The 19,253-nt window shown below is 41.3% G+C and overlaps 1 protein-coding gene across 1 annotated transcript; it reads left to right on the top strand.

Moving 5' to 3' along the window:
* The first annotated feature begins 248 nt into the window (after positions 1-248).
* SERINC1 (serine incorporator 1) lies at positions 249-18,435 on the top strand. The gene is made up of 10 exons (XM_075145750.1): positions 249-1,107; positions 7,580-7,741; positions 9,109-9,302; positions 11,921-12,000; positions 12,190-12,327; positions 13,286-13,455; positions 13,580-13,670; positions 14,747-14,888; positions 14,998-15,228; positions 16,800-18,435. Exons 1-10 carry the CDS (start codon positions 1,069-1,071, stop codon positions 16,936-16,938), a joined length of 1,386 nt encoding a protein of 461 aa, XP_075001851.1. The 5' UTR covers positions 249-1,068; the 3' UTR covers positions 16,939-18,435.
* The last annotated feature ends 818 nt before the right edge of the window (positions 18,436-19,253 follow it).

The following is a 19,253-nucleotide window of genomic DNA, read 5'->3' as shown; positions in this document are numbered from 1 at the left end:
CCTCGTACTGCTATGTATTTTATTTAAAAATTCAATTTTAATTATTTATCCTTCGTAAGTGCCTACTTTTGGATATTCAAACACATTTGACAAATGAAGTGGTTGTAGTTTTTCAGCTGGGATAGTATCCTCGGTATTATTATGTTTATACTATTAAAATGTACATTTTCTGTTCCTTGATTGTCCAATTATTTTATAAAGATTTTTGAGGAATACTTTTTCTTTTTGGGCTTTTTCTTTTTTGGAGTATATTCATCTACATAGCACCACGACGACAGCCAAACGGTCCTGCAGGCTCGATGCTCTTATTAGTACTTGTAAGAAACGTGGTCCCTAATGAGATTTGATGTGGTGAAAATTTTGTATGTTTTTTATGGGATGAAGCCTACCCTTTAGTACTGCTCAGGCAAGGGAGATTACAGCCGCCCAGCCCCGGCCCGTTAGCTGGTTTCGCGAGGTGTTGGGAACCGGCGCAGCGAGCACCGGCAGCGGTGCAGGGAGGCCGGCCCATCGCTCCCGGCGACATCTTCCCGCTCTCCAGCACTCCCCGCTTTCGGTGCGTGTGGGAGGCAGGGAAGCAGCACGGCCCAACTCCTAACCGCTTCGTATCCTTTTAACACACCGGGGAAGTGGCCAAAGCGCGACGGCGACGCGGGCAGCCACCGCCGGGCGTGGGCGAGGGGGAGCCGGAGGCCGCGCGGGGGGCTGCGGCCAGCAAGGCCGCCGCCGGCCCAGGCCAGCCGCCAGCTGCGGCGGTACGCGGGGGCAGGCGGGCCCCGCCCTTTTCCAGTCACAAGCTCAGGGACGACGGGCCCGGGCCCGGGCCCGGCCCCGACCCCGGCCCCGGCCCCGCATTAGGGGCGGAGGAGGCTGGCCGCGAGATCCCCGCGCAGCCGCCCGCTGCTGGTCTGCCGCCGCCCCGCCCCCTGCCTCCCTCCGGAAGTGACGGTGGCCTCTGCCGTCACAGCAGCCGGAAGCGCTGTTGGGAGCAGTAAACAACCCCGTCGAGAGCCCGCGGCCGCCGCGCTTCCATCTTTGAGGAGCCGGAGCCCGAGCCCGCCGCGGACCATGGGCGGCGTCCTGGGCCTCTGCTCCATGGCGAGCTGGGTAAGGTGGGGGCGGGCGGCGCGGTGGTTCCCTGCCCCTTCCTGTCCGTCGCAGGCCCGGAGCCGGCGGCCGCTGCTGCTCCCCCCCCCTCCCGGGCCTCGCCCGTCGCCTTCCCGGGCCTTTGTCTCACAGGGGCGGGGGCGGCTGTCGCGCTGCCTTCCCGCCTCCTGAAGCGCGGGGAGGCTGCAGGCCCCCTCCCCGCTCCCACCCAGGCTTTCTCCGCCCCGAGCGGCCGCCGCCCCCGCTCCTCCGGGACGGGGCTCTCTCCCCGGCAGGCTGGAGGAGGCGGGCCCTGGGGCGCGCCCCCGCGGTGGTCCCCTCTCTCGGGCTTCTCCGGCGGCTCCCCCGGGATCCGCCGAAGCCCTTTCGCTGGGGCGATGGGGAGCTCCCTGCTTATTCAGGCGGGCCGGCGGGCTGCGCTGCTGGTCGCCGCTTAAGCCGCGTTACTGTGGGAGAGGCGTTGACTGTGTCCGCTAAAATTCCCCCTCCCCAAGTCTGTAAAGGGGTCAAAATCTAATTAAATGCTTACGAAGTTCGGCGTTTCTTTCGGGAAAAGTAAAACTCGCTTGTTTCCCTGATCATAATGATTGTATATAATTCATCGTTCTTACGGCTTTGTCTTGAGCAGCTCCACCCTTTGTAGCATCTTTGTCTTGTCGAGGCATCGTTTCCTCGCTGCACAGCAGTCTGTGGTGATGTGTCACCACCGTGCTGAGTGTCGTCAAGTGATTTTTCTTAATGGGAAACAATAGTTTGAGATGGTTTTCAAACTGTTAGCACTATGCATAAAAACATAGAAGTCGGTAGAGATCCTGCACGACAGTCCTCTTCTCAGTTGAGGTATTGCTGTCTTATCCTTAGGTGATACGTCTTTCCAAATCTAGTCCCTATGCAAATAGCCACAATCAGTGGATTGTGAATCTTAGATATTTGGGTTAAAAATATCAGTTGGGTTGTGAAAACCTGAATTTTCCGTACCAAAAATACCATACCATACTTGGATTAAATGAAATGATGTATATTTAAACAGGAGTTCACATGCACAATTTAATGGTCTAACAAAACATATTGATTCAAACTCCTATCTTCTGTGCTATCTATATATATGAACTTTGGTTCCCCTAGTAAAGAGTGATATTTAATTAGAGAGGTGATTCTTAACTTCTTAATCTCTGGTACAAATTTTATGAAATGATCATAGAAGTGGTAAATCTGTATGAGCTAAGCTTGCAGGCTGATATGCCTGTAAGTAAGTGCCTAGACCACTGATACTATCCTGCTAATGAAGTACTGTCAGTCTTCATTTCGCTTTAATTAACATTTTAAACACTACTTAACAGATTAGCCAGTTAGGCTTTAATTACTAGCCGAATATAGTTAACTTTAACATTTTTAATTATTGTTAAATACTAAGCGACAGTATAACTATAGGATGTAATTCAAATACTTGAGTTAATATAGTATATAATACTTGAGTTAATATGTTTATGTATTTTCAAGTGCATAAACAGCCTTTCTGGTAACTGGCTGGTGTTTGGAGTGCATGAAGAATCCCTGTATACTTGCTCTTGGTTTTGCGTGTTTCTGTACAGAGAAATTCAGCTACTGGTCTTCTAGATAAAATGATTTACACGAGCATGTAATCTTGATTAAGCCAGATTTACAGTGGGTAACTAACCCCCATCCCTTCCTTTAAAATGCCCAAACAAATCGTTGTGGGTTTTTTTTGTTTTGTTCCCTCCCCTCACCCCCGTGATGGCTTTAAAGTGTTCATTTTCTTTCCATATTTAAAACCACAGCTAATCAGCACTTAAAGCCTATACCATAGATCTTATAGGAAAAATCTGTCTAAGGATTTGTCAGTATAAACACCGTTTGTGGCTCTGAAAGAGAAGCAAACTGGGGGGGTGAGGTAGCAGGGGAACCGGCTGTAGCAGAGTTTGTGCTGGTGCAGACTGCGCTAAGGCCAGGAAAGCTGCTCCTCTTTTGTCTGGGAAGGTGCTGCTGCTGCTGGCGTTGCTTCAGCTGCGTACCTTCTCTGCCAGGCCGTGTGTTGTGCCATGCAGAGCTGCTCTGGGTCACTGGCCTCGGCATCTGGCCTCATACCTTTGTTTCTTCTGGCTTTTTGCGTGGTGTTACTGCTGGTTGTAGCTCTGCCCTGCTGTGCGCTGGTCAGGTACTGTTTCAGTTTAGCATTTTTAAGGGCAAAGATGAGCCTGTCGGAGATGGGGGGTGGAATGGAGGGAAGGCCTTAAAAGCACTGTCATCGTCTGATCCTGACGACCTAGATTGGTCAAGCAGTGCCGTTTTCACTCTGCTGGGTCTTGCCTCTTTGCATTGTTCTCTGAAATAGCTCAGCTGCTGTTTTGCTCACTTTAATACTCTATCAAGGCAAAGATCTTGATTGAATAAGTTCCTTTACGCTTATGAGTAGGGGTGATGTAGCTAAAACCTGACTAGGCCCAGCGGGGGCTTAGTGTTTTTGCAAATACCTAATTCAATATATAATCATTTAGTCATTACCCCAGTAAGAAGATTACGTTTGATATTAAAAACTTGTTCTGTGTGCATCATGGGCAGTAACACTTGAGTTTCAGTGGTTTTGTGGGGTTTTCTCTCTGCTTCTCTCTCCTGCAATATTCATCTTGTTACGTGTTCCTTCTGCAATTTCCGCTGCCCTAGAGATTGAAGTGACTGGTTTAGCAGGCATGAATTAACTTGTCTGCCCAGCTGGCTGCTCCCAGAATAGGTGTGTGGGTCATCTTTTCTTATTTTGGCTCAGTGAACACCACTGAGCTGCTTATTTTTCTCAAAAATGTGCAGGGATGCGAGTTGGTTGGTAGGTCCAAAAGTTACTGGATGTCAATAGGTTTATGCAGTTGTGACTTAGTAACTGTTGTCCAAGCTTCCTTAAGAAAGCAAGCTCAAAACTAATTGCACAGTAACTCTTTGTCTGCATCTCTGACTAAACTGGGCTTCCCTTGGGGAGTTAAAACTAAGCTTTGATCTGTGTAGTAGTAGTATCTTACTGTTTGTACTGTAGTATTTTTTTGTAGGAGGCATGCTCTGAATTTAGGAAGAAAGTAAGTGACACTAACTGTCCTTGCCTCCTCTGCTGATAAACTCAATTCCATGGGCCAAATGTTCTTTGCTCTCTATTCTTTTTGAAGTCTGTTACTTGTTAGAAGTGTTTTTGCCAATAGTACAATAATATTATTTTATTGGAATGGTATATATTTTATTCTGGCTTGCTAAAAGGAAGAGAGACTTGGACTGTAATGTGATTCTTTGTAGAAATGGCCAACTTGTATAAATAGTATCAATTATCAATAGGTCTCTTGTTCAGAGATGTGCATGATCACAGCTTGTAAGGATGAGCTGTTCGGGGGCAAAATGTTTTAAAAGCTGGTGTTGGAGCTCAGACACTTAAATGAGGAATATTGCCTCATTTGAGGCACATTGTTTCCCAGCGAGGGGGAAGATAGTCATCTTTATTTCAGCCACTGCAAGCCTCCCCTCTGTCTAGAAACATGCATTCCTCTGTGTTCCCCTTGATGCACTCAGGAGGAAGTTGCTTGAATTACTTGGGTATTTGACAAACAATTTAACACTGGGATTCTCCAGAGAAGTGACTTTTATGGTAGACGGTCCTATCACCAAATTTTCTGCAGCAGATAAACCTAGGCTTATATTCTACTCTGCCAAAGTCAACCTTTTATTCAGCAGTGTCTTTAAAAATATTAATGCAGACAGAATTAGTTCAAGAAAGTAATTTTTTGAACTGAAACAAGGAAGTTCTTGACAAACTCTTTAGACTCAATTTGGAGTTTTAGAAAGCAGGTATTCTTTATTGCGGCGCCGGACACCCAGGGCATCGCTCCACCTAGTGTGCGTGCCAAATCACTTAACTGTAGAAGTTATATACATATTCATTACATTTCCAAGAAATAATCTAAATATTCATGTTATTTCCCAGAATTCATTAACGTATGCAAAAGTCTTTGATGCATGTGCCCTTGTGTTCTTTGGTGGTCTTTCAGGGTCTTCTGGTGGTCGTCGATAGTCTTCCTCACAGCGTCCTTTAGTTGAACGCAGTCTTCACGCATGCTCAGTTTTAACTCTTGGTTTAATTAGTACAATTCTCATTATCACAGACTAGCACTACCCCCTTATCTATTCTACTCAAGATATAAGGTTAGCCTCTTTATCTATTTTACGCAGAATACAAAGTTTCAAGGCCTTTTTATCTACTGGATGTCCGGCCTGTCTATTCACAAAGCGTTCCTAACCATCTGCATCATTTCAACCAAAGAACCGTATGTCTCTTCACTGTTCCTTTGTATTTGGTATCAATCCCTATGAGAACAGAGAATAGAAATATCCTTTGCTAGAAAGGTTATTTGTGTGTGTGGAGGAAATAGTGTAATACATTAGTACTGTAAAATCCTGATGCATCCTAAGCCAATATTTACCATACATTTCCTGCTTACTAAGCGTAGATGCCCCTAATGTAGTTGCTTGCAGTCATAGAACAGCCTCGAAGGATCATCTGGCCCAACCTTTCATGGGAAAGGGAGCCTAAATGAGGTGATCTGGCACCCTGTCCAGTCGCGTCCTGAAAACCTCCAGTGATGGAGACTTTGCCACATCCTTGCGGAGGTTATTGCAGTGACTGACTGTTCTCACTGCAAAAAATTTCTTTCTTATATCGAGATGAAACCTCTCCTGGAATCCACACCTTCATATTCTTTGTGCTATAATGATACTGAGAGGAGGAGGAGGTAAAAAAGGGCAATATAACATCTTTTACATACTGAAATAGTTATAATGAGAATCTACCTAGTTTCACTTTTTAGCAAGATAAATTTAATAGTGAAGTTTGCTAATTTAAAAATGATTCTGTAGCATAGTGGAGTGAAAATTCTTGGCTCCTCCGTCCTTGGAAAAGAACCCAAGTACAAAAAGAATACAAGGAAATTATTTAAAAGACCCAGTTTGCAGGTCCAGTTTGTGGGTCTGGTTGAACCTGTAAGAACAGATAATCTGGGCCTTTTCCTGAGAGCTTCTCAGGAGGCTGCCGAGAGCGTTGTGTCAGTCTGTCTGCTCTTCCCTGCAAGCCCTGGGGCCTTCCCAGTAGCGGCAGACTGCTGGCATTTTTGTTTGTCATATGACTAAACTTTTAACTCATTCTGACACATGCCAGTCATACTGGATGATTGACATGCACCGGTCATGTGACGGTGTAACTAGTCGTGTTCTTATGTGACTGACTGGGTGTCTTCCATGCGGTGATTAACACCTGTGGGTTTTGTCGCATGGCGGAGGTGTCCCTGCATGTGTGCAGGGGGAGAAGCTGGGTTTTACCGCCGCTCAGTATCTCTGTCAGAGGTGGCGTGGTCTGTTGTAGCTCAGATAGGGCAGCGCTTGCTTAGTAACTTTACCTTAGCTGAAAAATACGTGGCCTCCAAAACTTAGCTGTTAACTGCTCACTGGGATTTCCCATGTCTTCTAGGCAAAATAACTTATTTGTAAATTAAAACAAACAAAAAAAACCCCAAAACATTTTGATTGCACCTTTCCTCTTTTGGCTTATGTTTACTTGTGGACCCTTGCCCTTCTTTCGCTTCCTGAATTGTCACTCAGCAACTGGCAGAAAATTGCAAAGGGGTGAAGTACGTTTCCCACTCTCCCCCGCCAGTGAAATAGCACTGTCTGCTCTCTTTCCTTCTGCCCACAATTTTCTGTTTAAGAATTAAATACAGGTAAATTTTGTCCTATTTTTTTCCCTCGTAGTGTTACAACTGTACACCATTCCTATCCACTTTTGCTGTTGGTATTTGGTAGCAATATGTGTACTGTGTGTTTGCTTTGTTCTTGCAGTTTGTAACTTTTACATTGCATAAGTTAATTTTGCCAGCTAATGGCATGATGTGATATGTGAGTAGCTGCTAAATACACAATAACTTGCAACCTAAGCTTTAGGCTATTTTACGTGTTGTTTGTACTCCAGTAATGGTTGTGGCCCAACTCTGCCAGGTGCTGAAAGTGTACCTAGACGGCAGTTGTGCTCAAATTTTTTTCTGCAGTGTATTTGTTTAATCTCTGCAGCTGTGGAAGGGAGTATGTAGTTGTTAACTAAAAGCAATCCTTGCATCTCATTTAGCTGAAATGAAATAAAATTCAAGAGAACAAATGAGCCTGAATCCAGTCTTTATTTCCTCTGAATGGATAAATGATTACTTTTGACATAGCACTAATTTCACTGTATGGTGGTGCATTAGGAAGTGCTGCCAAGATTGTTAGGGGGCTCTGTAACGTGTTGCAATGACTTAGTCTACACTAGTGGTGAGATGCGTAGGATGAGTCATCTTCCATCATAACTTCTGATGATCTACACAGCCTGATTAAATATTGAAATCTAGCAATGCAAAACTTTTTAAAGAATTTGTTTTACGTTCTCTCTCTCTGTCAGATACCATGCTTATGTGGAAGTGCCCCGTGCCTGCTCTGCCGATGCTGCCCCAGTGGCAACAACTCCACCATAACTCGGCTGATTTATGCATTCTTTTTACTTCTTGGCGTGAGTGTTGCCTGTGTGATGTTGATACCAGGCATGGAAGAGCAGCTGAAGAAGGTGAGGTTACTTCTTTGCTAACATGTTTGGTAGAACAAGTGTCACAGATAATTGTAAATGACATCTTGAAAGCATGGGCTTTATTTGGAAATACGTAATTGTGCTGCCACCTGTGCTTCACAGTCACCATTAATTTGGTTGTAGATCAAATAAACAAAGAACTCATGGGATAATCACTGCATAGATTAAAAGCACTATTTAGAAATAAAGTTGCACCTCTTCTTTAATAGCTCAAAGCAGAAAAAATAAAATCTTGTATCAAACAAGAAAATGCAATTTATGTTTGTGGAGTTTTAATTTATATATTATTGAGATGCTTGTGTTTGTGGCACTTGATTGATTTTGATTGCTGTTAATAAAAGAAAAAAATAACCACAATCTAAGATGTCTTCTAGTTTCATTGTGCTGTACTAGTTAAAATTCCATTTTAAAGTCTGCAAATGCATTAAAAAAGTACTTTTCACTAATGATAGTAGTATATTTTTTGCTACGGCATTAGGAAGTGCTTGTAGGATTTTACAGTTTATTAGTTATATAAAGATATGGTAGTGCATGTAAAATTACAGAGTAATAATTTGAGTTGTAGGAGAGCTTATACGTTCACTGAACTCAGGTTGCATGTGCTTTGGTTCTGTTAGTCTTTGTTTTGCTGTCTTTAATTTTTATCTAGTAGATAGTGACTTCTGTTAGGTATGCTTTTGATTTTCTTTCCCCCAAATGATTAATCTGTAAATGTTTATTTCAGTGTGGTATAGTAACCACATTAGAGCTTCAGTGAAAGCCATGTTAGTCACCTAGGAAAGAAAATCACAGCCTTCTGGAGTATGATTTGACTTGAAAAAGATGTTGCTCATGTCCTGGTAGTGACTGGAAAGGATATTCTCAGCTGTTTCATATGGAAGTTACAGATACTTCTAATTGATGGTGATGTTACTTTTTGGGGGGAGACTGTTTCTGTTTTAAAGAGACATATGCAGGCTGCCTTCTCCTAGCTACGTCATGAACCTGACAGTAACTGTCAAGTCAGATTTACCAGATCCCAGATCTCTTATCTCCTGATTCAGATCAACATGTGAAAACTGCATTTCTTTGAGAAGTTCTGAAATTGCTAATAACAGAAAACCCCCACTGTTAATAAGATTTATTTTTGGTTTTGTTTAGAATTTGCCTATGCGAGATTTTTCTCCTTGAATGTGTTTGGTTGGACTGTAACTAACCATACAGCCCTTCAGTATCATATTTTCTAGCAATGTTAATGATTGGATAATGTTACAATATTAATGAATTGTATATTAATAAATTGCTAATACGTATTTACTCACAGGAGGCCTTTTACAGATCACTGAAGTATCTTGTATTTATCACAGATTCCTGGATTTTGTGATGGAGGGATGGGAACAACTATTCCTGGTGTGCACGGCCACGTGAATTGCGATGTACTGGTTGGTTACAAAGCCGTGTACCGTGTGTGCTTTGGTATGGCCATGTTCTTCCTTCTCTTCTCCTTATTGATGATCAAAGTGAAGAGCAGCAACGACCCAAGAGCAGCGGTGCACAATGGGTAAGATACAGAAATGAGAACTGAGATGGGCGGTGTGTGCGTATGAGATACAGCTACTGTGAAAATAAAGCCTGTGGCTGAGCACGCTGGTCAAATTTACTGTTCCACAAAGAATTTCATAGTAGCTAGAGGAGTGTTGTTGCAGTAGAGCGCATTCAAAGTTTTTAGAGTTCTTGGACATGGCAGATTAATTTTTCTAAGAGGAAAAGATACACATGGCTGTCACTTTTCAGAGCCTGAACTATGACAATGGATAACCGCCCAGAGGTTTCCCAAGATTAGAGATTCTGCTTTTGTCCAAAGACGACAAAATTCAGAGATGAATAATGGTACTAAGTTTCATTCCACTGAGATTTTTTTCAATAAATAGAAAGATTAAAAAGCCTCATCTGTCCTCTAGGAATCACATTCCTCTAAACTTTGATGTTTGCAAGGTCTTGCTCTTTTCTGAACAGTTTTATTTTAAAGATTGTAACATTAATCTCTCTCTCTATAGATATATAACATATCTCTTCCCCCTCTGCTATCTTTTCTTCTGTCTCCCTCTGCATAAAGAGTGAGTTATGTATTTAGTTTCTGAGCTTCCCAGTAAATTTTTCTTTTGTATTTCATTATAGTCAGGATTATCAGATGGAAGATAATAGTGGAATTTTCAGCGTGTGGGTTGACACACGTGGTAGTTTTCATCCAGGCTCAGCCTATGTGTAATGTGGCTTCTTGAACCAAGGAGATGTAAATATTTGTAATAGGGCATGGCACTAAAAAGCATGAAACCATTTATGGTGCGTAGTCTTGGTGGTCACAGTAATTGCTTAGACTACTACTTTTTCAAGATGATTGTATTTCATAGAAGCTATGAACAGCTAAGCCATAAAAATGAAGAAGTAATTTTATTTTATATTCAGTATAATAAGATTAAACATTTCTAGCATAAAATGAGAAAAAACATCAAATGATTTCTGTAGAGGAAAAGAAAATAATTAAGACTGAGCAGAATATTGCTTTGTTTACTACTTTTGTTTGTTTCGGTCTAAAGAAAAAGAGGCTGGGTACAGTATTAAGATGCGTTAGCAGCAGTAACTCAGTTCAGCCTTTCCCTCCGCCCTGCTTTGTTCAGGAGAGCATACTTGTTACAAGCAAGAAGAAAATGGTTCATGTACATTCTATATCAACATTTTGTGTTTTTTTTTTTTTTTTACAATAAAAGACACCTTTTACATGATGTGGAATCTTTTTACGTAAAACCGCTTCGTAAGTGTTTGGAATCTTCTGGATACCCTTATCTGGAGATGAGCTTTCCAGTACAAATTTTGGTACTATTTATGCAACCCATAGGAGTTTACTCTTCTTAGCTAATCTAGTGTCAGCGCTACGATAAAAGGAAAAATGATACTCGTTAAATATTTTACCAGTAACAGTTAATAATGTTACTTCCAACACTTCTGTAATAACTAGTTGCTTCAATAGTATGCATTACAGGTAGCTTTATGAAAACCATGGCTTTTGATTTTTGAAATTGTATGGATCTTCAGTAATACTTTGCAATGTCATCTTTCTGTCAGTGATTTGAAATATTCAAGATATTAGGTTTTCCCATGTATGTGTACTAAGTTTTTCATACTTGCATGCAAGTTAAGCCCAGTGATGTGGTCCGGTGCCAGTGTTCACCTTCTTTGCTTTTGTAACAGCAGTCAGAATGGTTTCTTGCCTCAGGTTAGTAATAATAATAATAACAACAACAAAAAATCAGTTATGTATTCACAGGATCGTTGCTGGCTTGGACAGAACACCTAGTAACTGTAGGTGTTGTTTTAGATGAGTATTGTTTTCGACTGTCATGCACATTGTGGTGGAAGATATTTCCTTGTCTGCTTTCTAGGAAACATCTGATCTGTTTTGTTTGTCCATGAGTGCGTATCTTTTACTGGAAAAAAAAAATCCAATGCTACTGCACTGGAACAGGGATTTAGAATTTGATTGTGTCCTTTCTGTGAAGGATAAATCTCTTTTTTGTTGTTGTGGTAAATCCTCATAAGATGTAGGCCTAAAGAGTCTGAAGTTAGGTGAGAAGAATCCAGGCTTTTGTACATCCCTCTTTTGTAGGAAATGAATTGAGACTGGTAGGGAACTCCAGCATAATGTTTTCTGTTATTGTAGGAACTAACCAGATCTTCTACCTTTATGGTTTTGATACTAAAAACTGGTAGGGATTTTTTTAACCCATTTTTCTGATATGCAGGCAGTTCAGTAATCTCACTGCTCTAGTTAAAAACTTTCTTTTTTAGAAAAAAAAAAACACACCACAGACAAAAAACAACAAAACCCAAAAACAAACTCACAATTCTGTTCAACCCTGGCTTCATTTGTAATATGTGAGAGAGATATCTCTGGGAAATGTGTTAAACTCTGTGTCAGTCTAGCACAGTTTAAGCATAATTTTCTGGAGAATGAAAATCTTGGGCAGATAAAATGAGATTTTTATCCTCCTTCAAAGGAAGTGAGTTAACAATGATTGCATTAAAAAACAACTCTTAAGGATGTGCATTTTGTGTTCTTTCAAGTTTTTGTGAATTAGATCAGACTTCAGCAGTTGCCTGACTTTTTTTACTTCCCTTTAGATTCTGGTTCTTTAAATTTGCAACAGCACTTGCAATTAGCGTTGGAGCTTTCTTCATACCAGAGGGACCATTTACAACTGGTAAGGAAATATTTTCTTTCACTGTATCATGGTGCAATCTGGTTTTAAAACAAAGCTAAGTGCATGCTGATGTCTTATAGTTTTAATTGTAGCTGTGTAACTATAGCACTTTTCTGTATTTAGGGACTTAAAGACACGGTGATAAATTATCTATGTTTCTGAACTGGTTTTGTTTTATTTCCCTTTTAGTGTGGTTTTATGTAGGTATGGCTGGAGCATTCTGCTTTATTCTTATTCAGCTGGTCTTGCTTATTGACTTCGCCCACTCCTGGAATGAATCTTGGGTTGAAAAAATGGAGGAAGGAAATTCAAGATGTTGGTATGCAGGTAAAGGACTGTACTACAATCAAGTTTTAAATTTCATTGTGCATTATGTTAAATAAGTTATTCACAGAGTAGTGCATTTTTCCAGAGTGCAGAAGGGCTGCTTCATCATAAGTATCATTTTCTCAGTTGGGGTAGTTCAGCTCTGTTGTCTTGCTGTCCTTTTGATGTCAAGTTAAATAAGGAGGGGCAGCAGCTTCTGAGTAATAAGGTCTAATCCCTGGGAGCAGGACAGCAGTTTATGATAGCAGAGAAGTGGCAATTGTAGGTTTTTGGGGTGTTTTTTTTTTTTTTGAGTCACAGGTTTTGTTACACCTTAGTGCCGATTAAAAACTAACTAGCCTGTTACTGCTTCGTGTTGAGCATAAGCATCTCAAATAATTGTTTTTTCTTTCTGTCTGCTGGTTGGTCATTCTTCGAAGGTATATGCTGAGTGAAAGGCCAAGATAGTGAAGGAGAGTACAAGTCATCTCATTGGAGAAACGATATGTTATTTTTAATAAAGCGTTTCAGATGCGATAATTTAGGTGTTTCAAAAGACAGCACAGCCTGTCTTCGTGCAATGGCCACTTTACTCTTTAATGTTTTTAGTAAGATGGAATTTGGAAATAAGATTTTGGTTTTCCTTCTATTGAAGAAGTAGTTCTTCAGTTTGTTTCTTTAAGCTTTTAGCCAAAGTGTATGTAGTATAACTGTACTCCTTCATACTTGCTCTTCTTGGTTGCTGTTAGAGTACTGGGGAATCAAATATGGCTTCATGCTTCCCATTTATTGTGTTCTTTCTTTTTAACTCCTCAGAGTATTGAGAAGCACTTACTTCCTTTACGTTTCAGTGCCCAGAGCTGCTCTCTAATTGTCATTGTATACCGTATCCAAAACTTGATAATCATGCAATATTATTTCAATTTTAATACTCTCCATTATTAACCAGTTTAACTCTGTTTTTTGTCTCTTTTCACAGCTCTGCTGTCAGCTACAGCTGTCAATTATCTGCTGTCTCTAGTAGCTATTGTCTTGTTTTATGTTTATTACACTCATCCAGAAGGTTGTTCTGAAAACAAGACATTCATCAGTGTTAATATGCTGCTGTGTATTGGTGCTTCTGTAATGTCAATTCTGCCGAAGATTCAGGTATAGTTTTAATTCTGTTACGTTTTAGGCGTTTTTTGTGTTATCAGTCCTGAAAACCTATAACATCATTGTGCCCGAGACTTTTAATTGCCTAACTTTGCTGTTTCCTGACTACTTTTTATAGGAATCTCAGCCAAGATCTGGTTTGCTGCAGTCTTCTGTGATCACAATTTATACAATGTATTTGACTTGGTCAGCTATGACCAATGAACCAGGTAAGTGCAGTAGCAATATATGGCTTTTTGAGTAACCAGTTCAGCAGTAAATTGTATCTACACCTTTTTGCAAGGCAGTATTAGAATGGGGTACTATAACGCATGTAAGTTAGAGGCAGGACTCATTAGTTTGTGTTCTGTCCCCCCTACCCCAACTTCCTGTAATAATATCGAAGTAGTTCTTCCAAAGATAACGCGTTTTTCTCTTGCTCATATGTTTATCGTGTGGAAGAATTTCTACCTATTGTTGCAGTATTCTAAAGCTTAGATTTTGCAGATTACCACAACTCTTCCAAGGTGTCTGGAAGGTTCATCTCCCTACCAAGTTTCTGAGATGCTACTGATTATATTTTTCCAAACTGGGAATTTTTAAAAATGTATTAATGAATGTTTTCAGTGTTTCTGAGCATCTCTAAAAAAAATAAATTTAAATAAACAAATGTAGAAATTCTGTTGATTAAAATAAACTGCCAAATACTGATTTTTGGTGGTTTTAATTGGATCTCTGGCCCTTTTAGCTTAATTATGGACAATCTTCTGTGCTTCTGTGTAACAGCATACATATGAGTCATATCTAATTCCTGCAGTAATTATGGGGAAATAAGATTGTCTGCTACTTTCAGCTGTTTCATCTGTGTTATCTGTGGATGCTGTGGGTTGGGGATTATTGATAATATGAAACTGACTTCGTAGCATTCTTTTCCAACTCTGAGATGACTCTGGTACTTGTCAAAGTTGTTTTCTAGCGGTAGAATTTCTAAAGCTTAATATGCAGAGCATTTTTATTTTGTTGAATCTAATTATATGAGATGGAACCATAAAGCAGTTGATGCATATCTAATATAAGTTTAAAATCCTTTTATCTGCTCAAAGAGACAGATTTTTGTGCCACATACTGTCATTTGCCTGCTTTAGAGAGACTCAATAGGCTAAAATTAGATTCAAAGCTTTCTTACTTCAAGACTGTCAGAGTCACAAAGTTCCTTTCTGTTACTGTGCATTCAGTGTGGAAATGTACTATTAAATATTTGTTCTGTTCTTGTTTTATGTAAGTTCTAATGTAATTTCCCCTGCAGATAGGCGCTGTAACCCAAGTTTGCTGAGCATCATTGGTTACAACAGCACCACCATTCCAACCCAAGGTCAGGTAGTTCAGTGGTGGGATGCACAAGGAATTGTAGGACTGGTTTTGTTTTTGCTCTGTGTTCTCTATTCAAGGTAAGATTCCTTTAAAAAAATTCCTATTAACTTGCATTATTTCTCATTGTCAGATACTAAATTGTATTTATTTGGGTAACTGTACTGTGTCCTTTCCTGTCAAATACAGCATCCGAACATCCAACAACAGCCAAGTTAACAAGCTGATGCTGACCAGTGATGAATCCACACTGATAGAAGATGGAATGCCCAGGAGTGATGGCTCCCTTGATGATGGAGATGACGTTCACCGAGCCATAGATAATGAGAGGGATGGAGTTACTTACAGTTACTCCTTCTTTCATTTCATGCTTTTCCTGGCATCACTGTATATCATGATGACGCTTACCAACTGGTACAGGTATTTACATTTGATAATATGTTGTGCTAATAATAAGCATAGAAGATACTATCTTTTGTTGGACAAGGAGGCATAAGTTGTGTGCTGTGAGGAATGTAGGTCTTGAATGGGACTTCTCAAGGGAAATACGCTGGTTTATCTGTATTAAGTGAATTGTATTTGAAAACTGGAGTAGCCAACCTTGTTCATAAGTGCCTGTCATATTTTCTAGGATAATTTTTATGATTCACTGGACTGCTGAAATAATGTCCTGTTGCAGGATAGAGCCTTAAATTCTATAACAACTAAAAACACCAGGCCCATGTCTGGTACAGAGCGCTGGAAAAAGGAGAGAGAGGACATGTTATATCAGCAGGTCGAGGGAGAGGTGATCCTTTCCACCTATTCAGTACTGGTGACACCACACCTGGAGTGTTGGGTCCAGTCCAGGGCTCCCCGGTAGAAGAGAGACCAGGACATACTGGAGGGAGTCCAGCAAAGGGCCACAAAGGTGATGAAGGGACTGGAGCGTCTGTTGTATGAGGAGAGGCTGGGAGCTGGGACTGGTCAGCCTAGGGAAGAGAAGGCTCAGGGGGATCTCATCAATGTATATATATACCTGAAGGGAGGGTGCAAAGAGGATGGAGCCAGGCTCTTTTCAGTTGTGCCCGGTGACAGGACCAGAGGCAGTGGGCACAAACTGAAACACAGGAGGTTCCCTCTGAACATGAGGAAATACTTTTTCACTGCGAGGGTGACCGAGCACTGGCACAGGTTGCCCAGAGAGGTTGTGGAGTCTCTATCCTTGGAGATACTCAGAAGCCATCTGGGCATAGTCCTGGCTAGCTGGCTCTAGGTGTCCCTGTTTCAGCAGCGGGGTTGGACCAGATGACCTTCAGAGGTCCCTTCCAACCTCAGCCATTCTGTGATGGGGTCTGGTGGAAGGAAATTACATTGTCTGCTCCCTGAAAAAATCCTCACAACAAAATAGTCCTCCTCTGTGTGAATTGTTATTATGTTAACAGCTTGAGCAGATGTTCTTCAGAATCTAAAAATATAATTTATGGTCTCTAATAATTTGTTAAAGGACAATTTGTATCAAAATAGCAACACTAGAAAGGTGTTTCCTTCAAAAGCAACTCTTAATAGATAGGTCTGCTGTGGATTTGATCTGTGGCTCTGCTTGGGTCAATATGACATCAAGATTATTAATTCTTCTGTGTGTTGTCTTTTGGCAAGGTAAAAAGCATTTATAGATAAAAATAATGCAATCCATTTCCTGCCTTCCCACAGATTTGCTTAGAGATTCCTCGTAATTAGTAAGAGAAGCTGCCAAGAAGCAGAAATAAGTATTTTTTTTGGGCTGCTGTTGCTTTCCACCTTCCTGTGACACCAACTTACAAATGGTGTTCTTGTACGGATTGGTGGGAACTGCCTAGAAGAAGAAGGGTAGAGATGTCCTTTGAGGTGTGGAGCTGAAGTGAAAATGATCTGCTGTGAGAACAGTGTTGGAGAGTGGCTTTTACTACACAAGTACGTCATATTGAAACAAAAATTGCAAATGATCTTTTTTTCTTTTCCTTCTTTCACAGTCCGGATTCTTCTTATGAGACAATGACCAGCAAATGGCCGTCTGTCTGGGTGAAGATATCTTCCAGCTGGATTGGCATCGTGCTGTACGTGTGGACTCTGGTTGCTCCGCTGGTTCTTACAAACCGTGACTTTGACTAAGCTGTGCTGCTCCCTAGGGAGGCTGTGCTAGCTTCACCGTGTCTTTGAAACAGTGTTCCAGATCATAGTGCAGTTGTAAATACGTGTGTGTGTGTGTGCGCGCGCGTGCGTGTGCTATCCATGTAGTATACCCTGCTTTATTCTGCATGATTACCTTGAATCATGTCTTTTGTCATTTCACTAAATGACTTTTTCTAGCTGAGCTCAGTGCTATAATGATGGTTTTCATAGGATTACTCCTAGATCGAGTGCATTGGGAGCATTAGATGTACGATCAAGACCTTTGGGAAGTAGGTTTTTTTTCCCCTCAATTGCATTAAATAGTCGTAGGAAAGAAGGTGCAAGTGTTAATTAGGGTAACAAAACAGTATTAGATCAGGCTTTGCAAGCAAAGGAGGGGCTGCCTTTGATGATCCCTGTTGCCTTGATTCCAAAGTAAGTCTTGAGTCAGCATTGTTAGACTCAAAATTGTGCGTGTTGGAGTTGACTGGACATCTTGCAGCACTTTGGCACTAACGACCTGACCTTTTCCCGTACTGGGGCAGCAGTACCTTTAGCACGGGTTCACATGGGGAGACTTGCACCTGGAGCTGCAGAGGAGCCCATGTCCTCCTCGGTGCTGTTGGGTCCGATGTGTCCCACTGCAGGCAGGAGGACAGACGCCCTGGGGAAAAACATCCTGGTACCAGATGCTCAGAAGCATGTTTTTAAGGCACCTGTTTACACTCTGCATCTATGTATTATTATTTTTTTTAAAGTAGTTTAAATGGGATAGCTGTGCTGTAATTTATTGCTGTTTTGTGTGCCGCTTTCTTTCTTGGCTAAGCTACAATCACAGAGTTTGCAAGGAGCTGAGTGGTGAAAACTGTGTAAGCCCTTTAGAGAAATTTTTTGAGTATTGTGGTTAAAAAAAACAGTGGAGGAAAAGAAGCACTGAAATTACAGTAACTAAAGGAGGCTTGCATTTACTGAGGCTTCAACAAAAATGTTTCTTAATATATTTGGGGCTCTAAATTTTGAAATCTTTTAATGTATTGGGTATTTTGCTTGTTCATTGCCAGAGATGGACTTGAGCCTAGAAAGGCTAAACCTAGGCATGAGGCAAGACATTAATCTGTTTGATCAAAATACTGTATGGTTCCTGTGCAGTTACGAAATCTTAAATGCTTTTGTGCTTGCTGCTTTGTACCTGAAGTATGTAAGCTGCATTATTTGTCTCTGTTACTTGCTACAACTTGAGACTAGAGCAGCCTGACTGGGAGTGACCCCAGAGCCTTCAGCAGGTGGCATGCTGATCTGTCACCGGGGTGTTTATACTGTCACTTCCTGTTGCTAATTATTCTCTAAGCTTTTATTTTAATTCTGCACCTAAACACTGGCATTTACTGCAGAAGTCTGACCTGTCAGTCACACTTGAGATGGTAATGGAAGGATTAGTAAAGGCTTGTAATAACTTGGAGTATGTTGTTACCTTATTAATAAATAAATTTGGATGAAGATGTCCAGTGACTTTTGATGTCTCTTACTACTGCCAAATGTGGATAGTGTAGGGTTTTACGCTGTGTTCTCATCCTCTGTTCTGGGATGTTTTATAGCACTTGTCATCTGAGAAGTAGCAGCTGACTGTGCTGCAAAGTACACCTGTAAGGCTGTTAGTTCCTGGCTTGTTGGGAGATAACACATGAAGTTTTCTGACAGCTCTTCTCCCTGTGCCCTTTGCATCCATCTCTGAAAACACAAATGTGCTTCACACTTGTAACTGCACTCCTGCGTTGTATTGCACCTGTGTCTGTAAATCTGGGTAAAACACCGGAACACCAGTTTGCAGTTCTTGAGTCCGATAACAAGTAACTAGTCACTGAAGTGGGAAGATGAACAGACAGCTGCATCTATGGACTCAGCTCCTTGTACAAGTAGCTAGACTACTCCTTTAAAAAAAAAAAAAAAAAAAAGGAAAATTTTGAGTGCAGTGCCAGAGTTGTGGAAGGTGTTTTTCCTGTTGCATGTATGAAGTTACTAAACTCCAGTTTCTCCCTTCACTGGAACATCTTACACACTGGAGCTTCTCAAAACTCCCTATCCTCCCTATCTATCTACAGCTTTGAGGGCAGGGAGGGAAGAAAACTTCAGTTATGGTTTAACTTACTGTTCGTATTAAATCAGGAGCTTGGGGTGAGAGGATTTAGTTAGAAGTGTGTCAACTGCACCTTCCCCTAGTGCTGTAGGAACCCCTCTGCCATTCAGCTGTGTAATACAACTACAGTAAGTTCCCCTGAATAAACATGGAAGACTCTGGTAAGAGCAACAATGGAAAC

This window comes from Calonectris borealis, chromosome 3 (assembly GCF_964195595.1).
Source record: "Calonectris borealis chromosome 3, bCalBor7.hap1.2, whole genome shotgun sequence".
Lineage (NCBI taxonomy): Eukaryota > Metazoa > Chordata > Aves > Procellariiformes > Procellariidae > Calonectris > Calonectris borealis.
The sequence above is the reverse complement of the archived record's forward strand: the minus strand, read 5'-3'. Positions and strand labels throughout refer to the sequence as shown.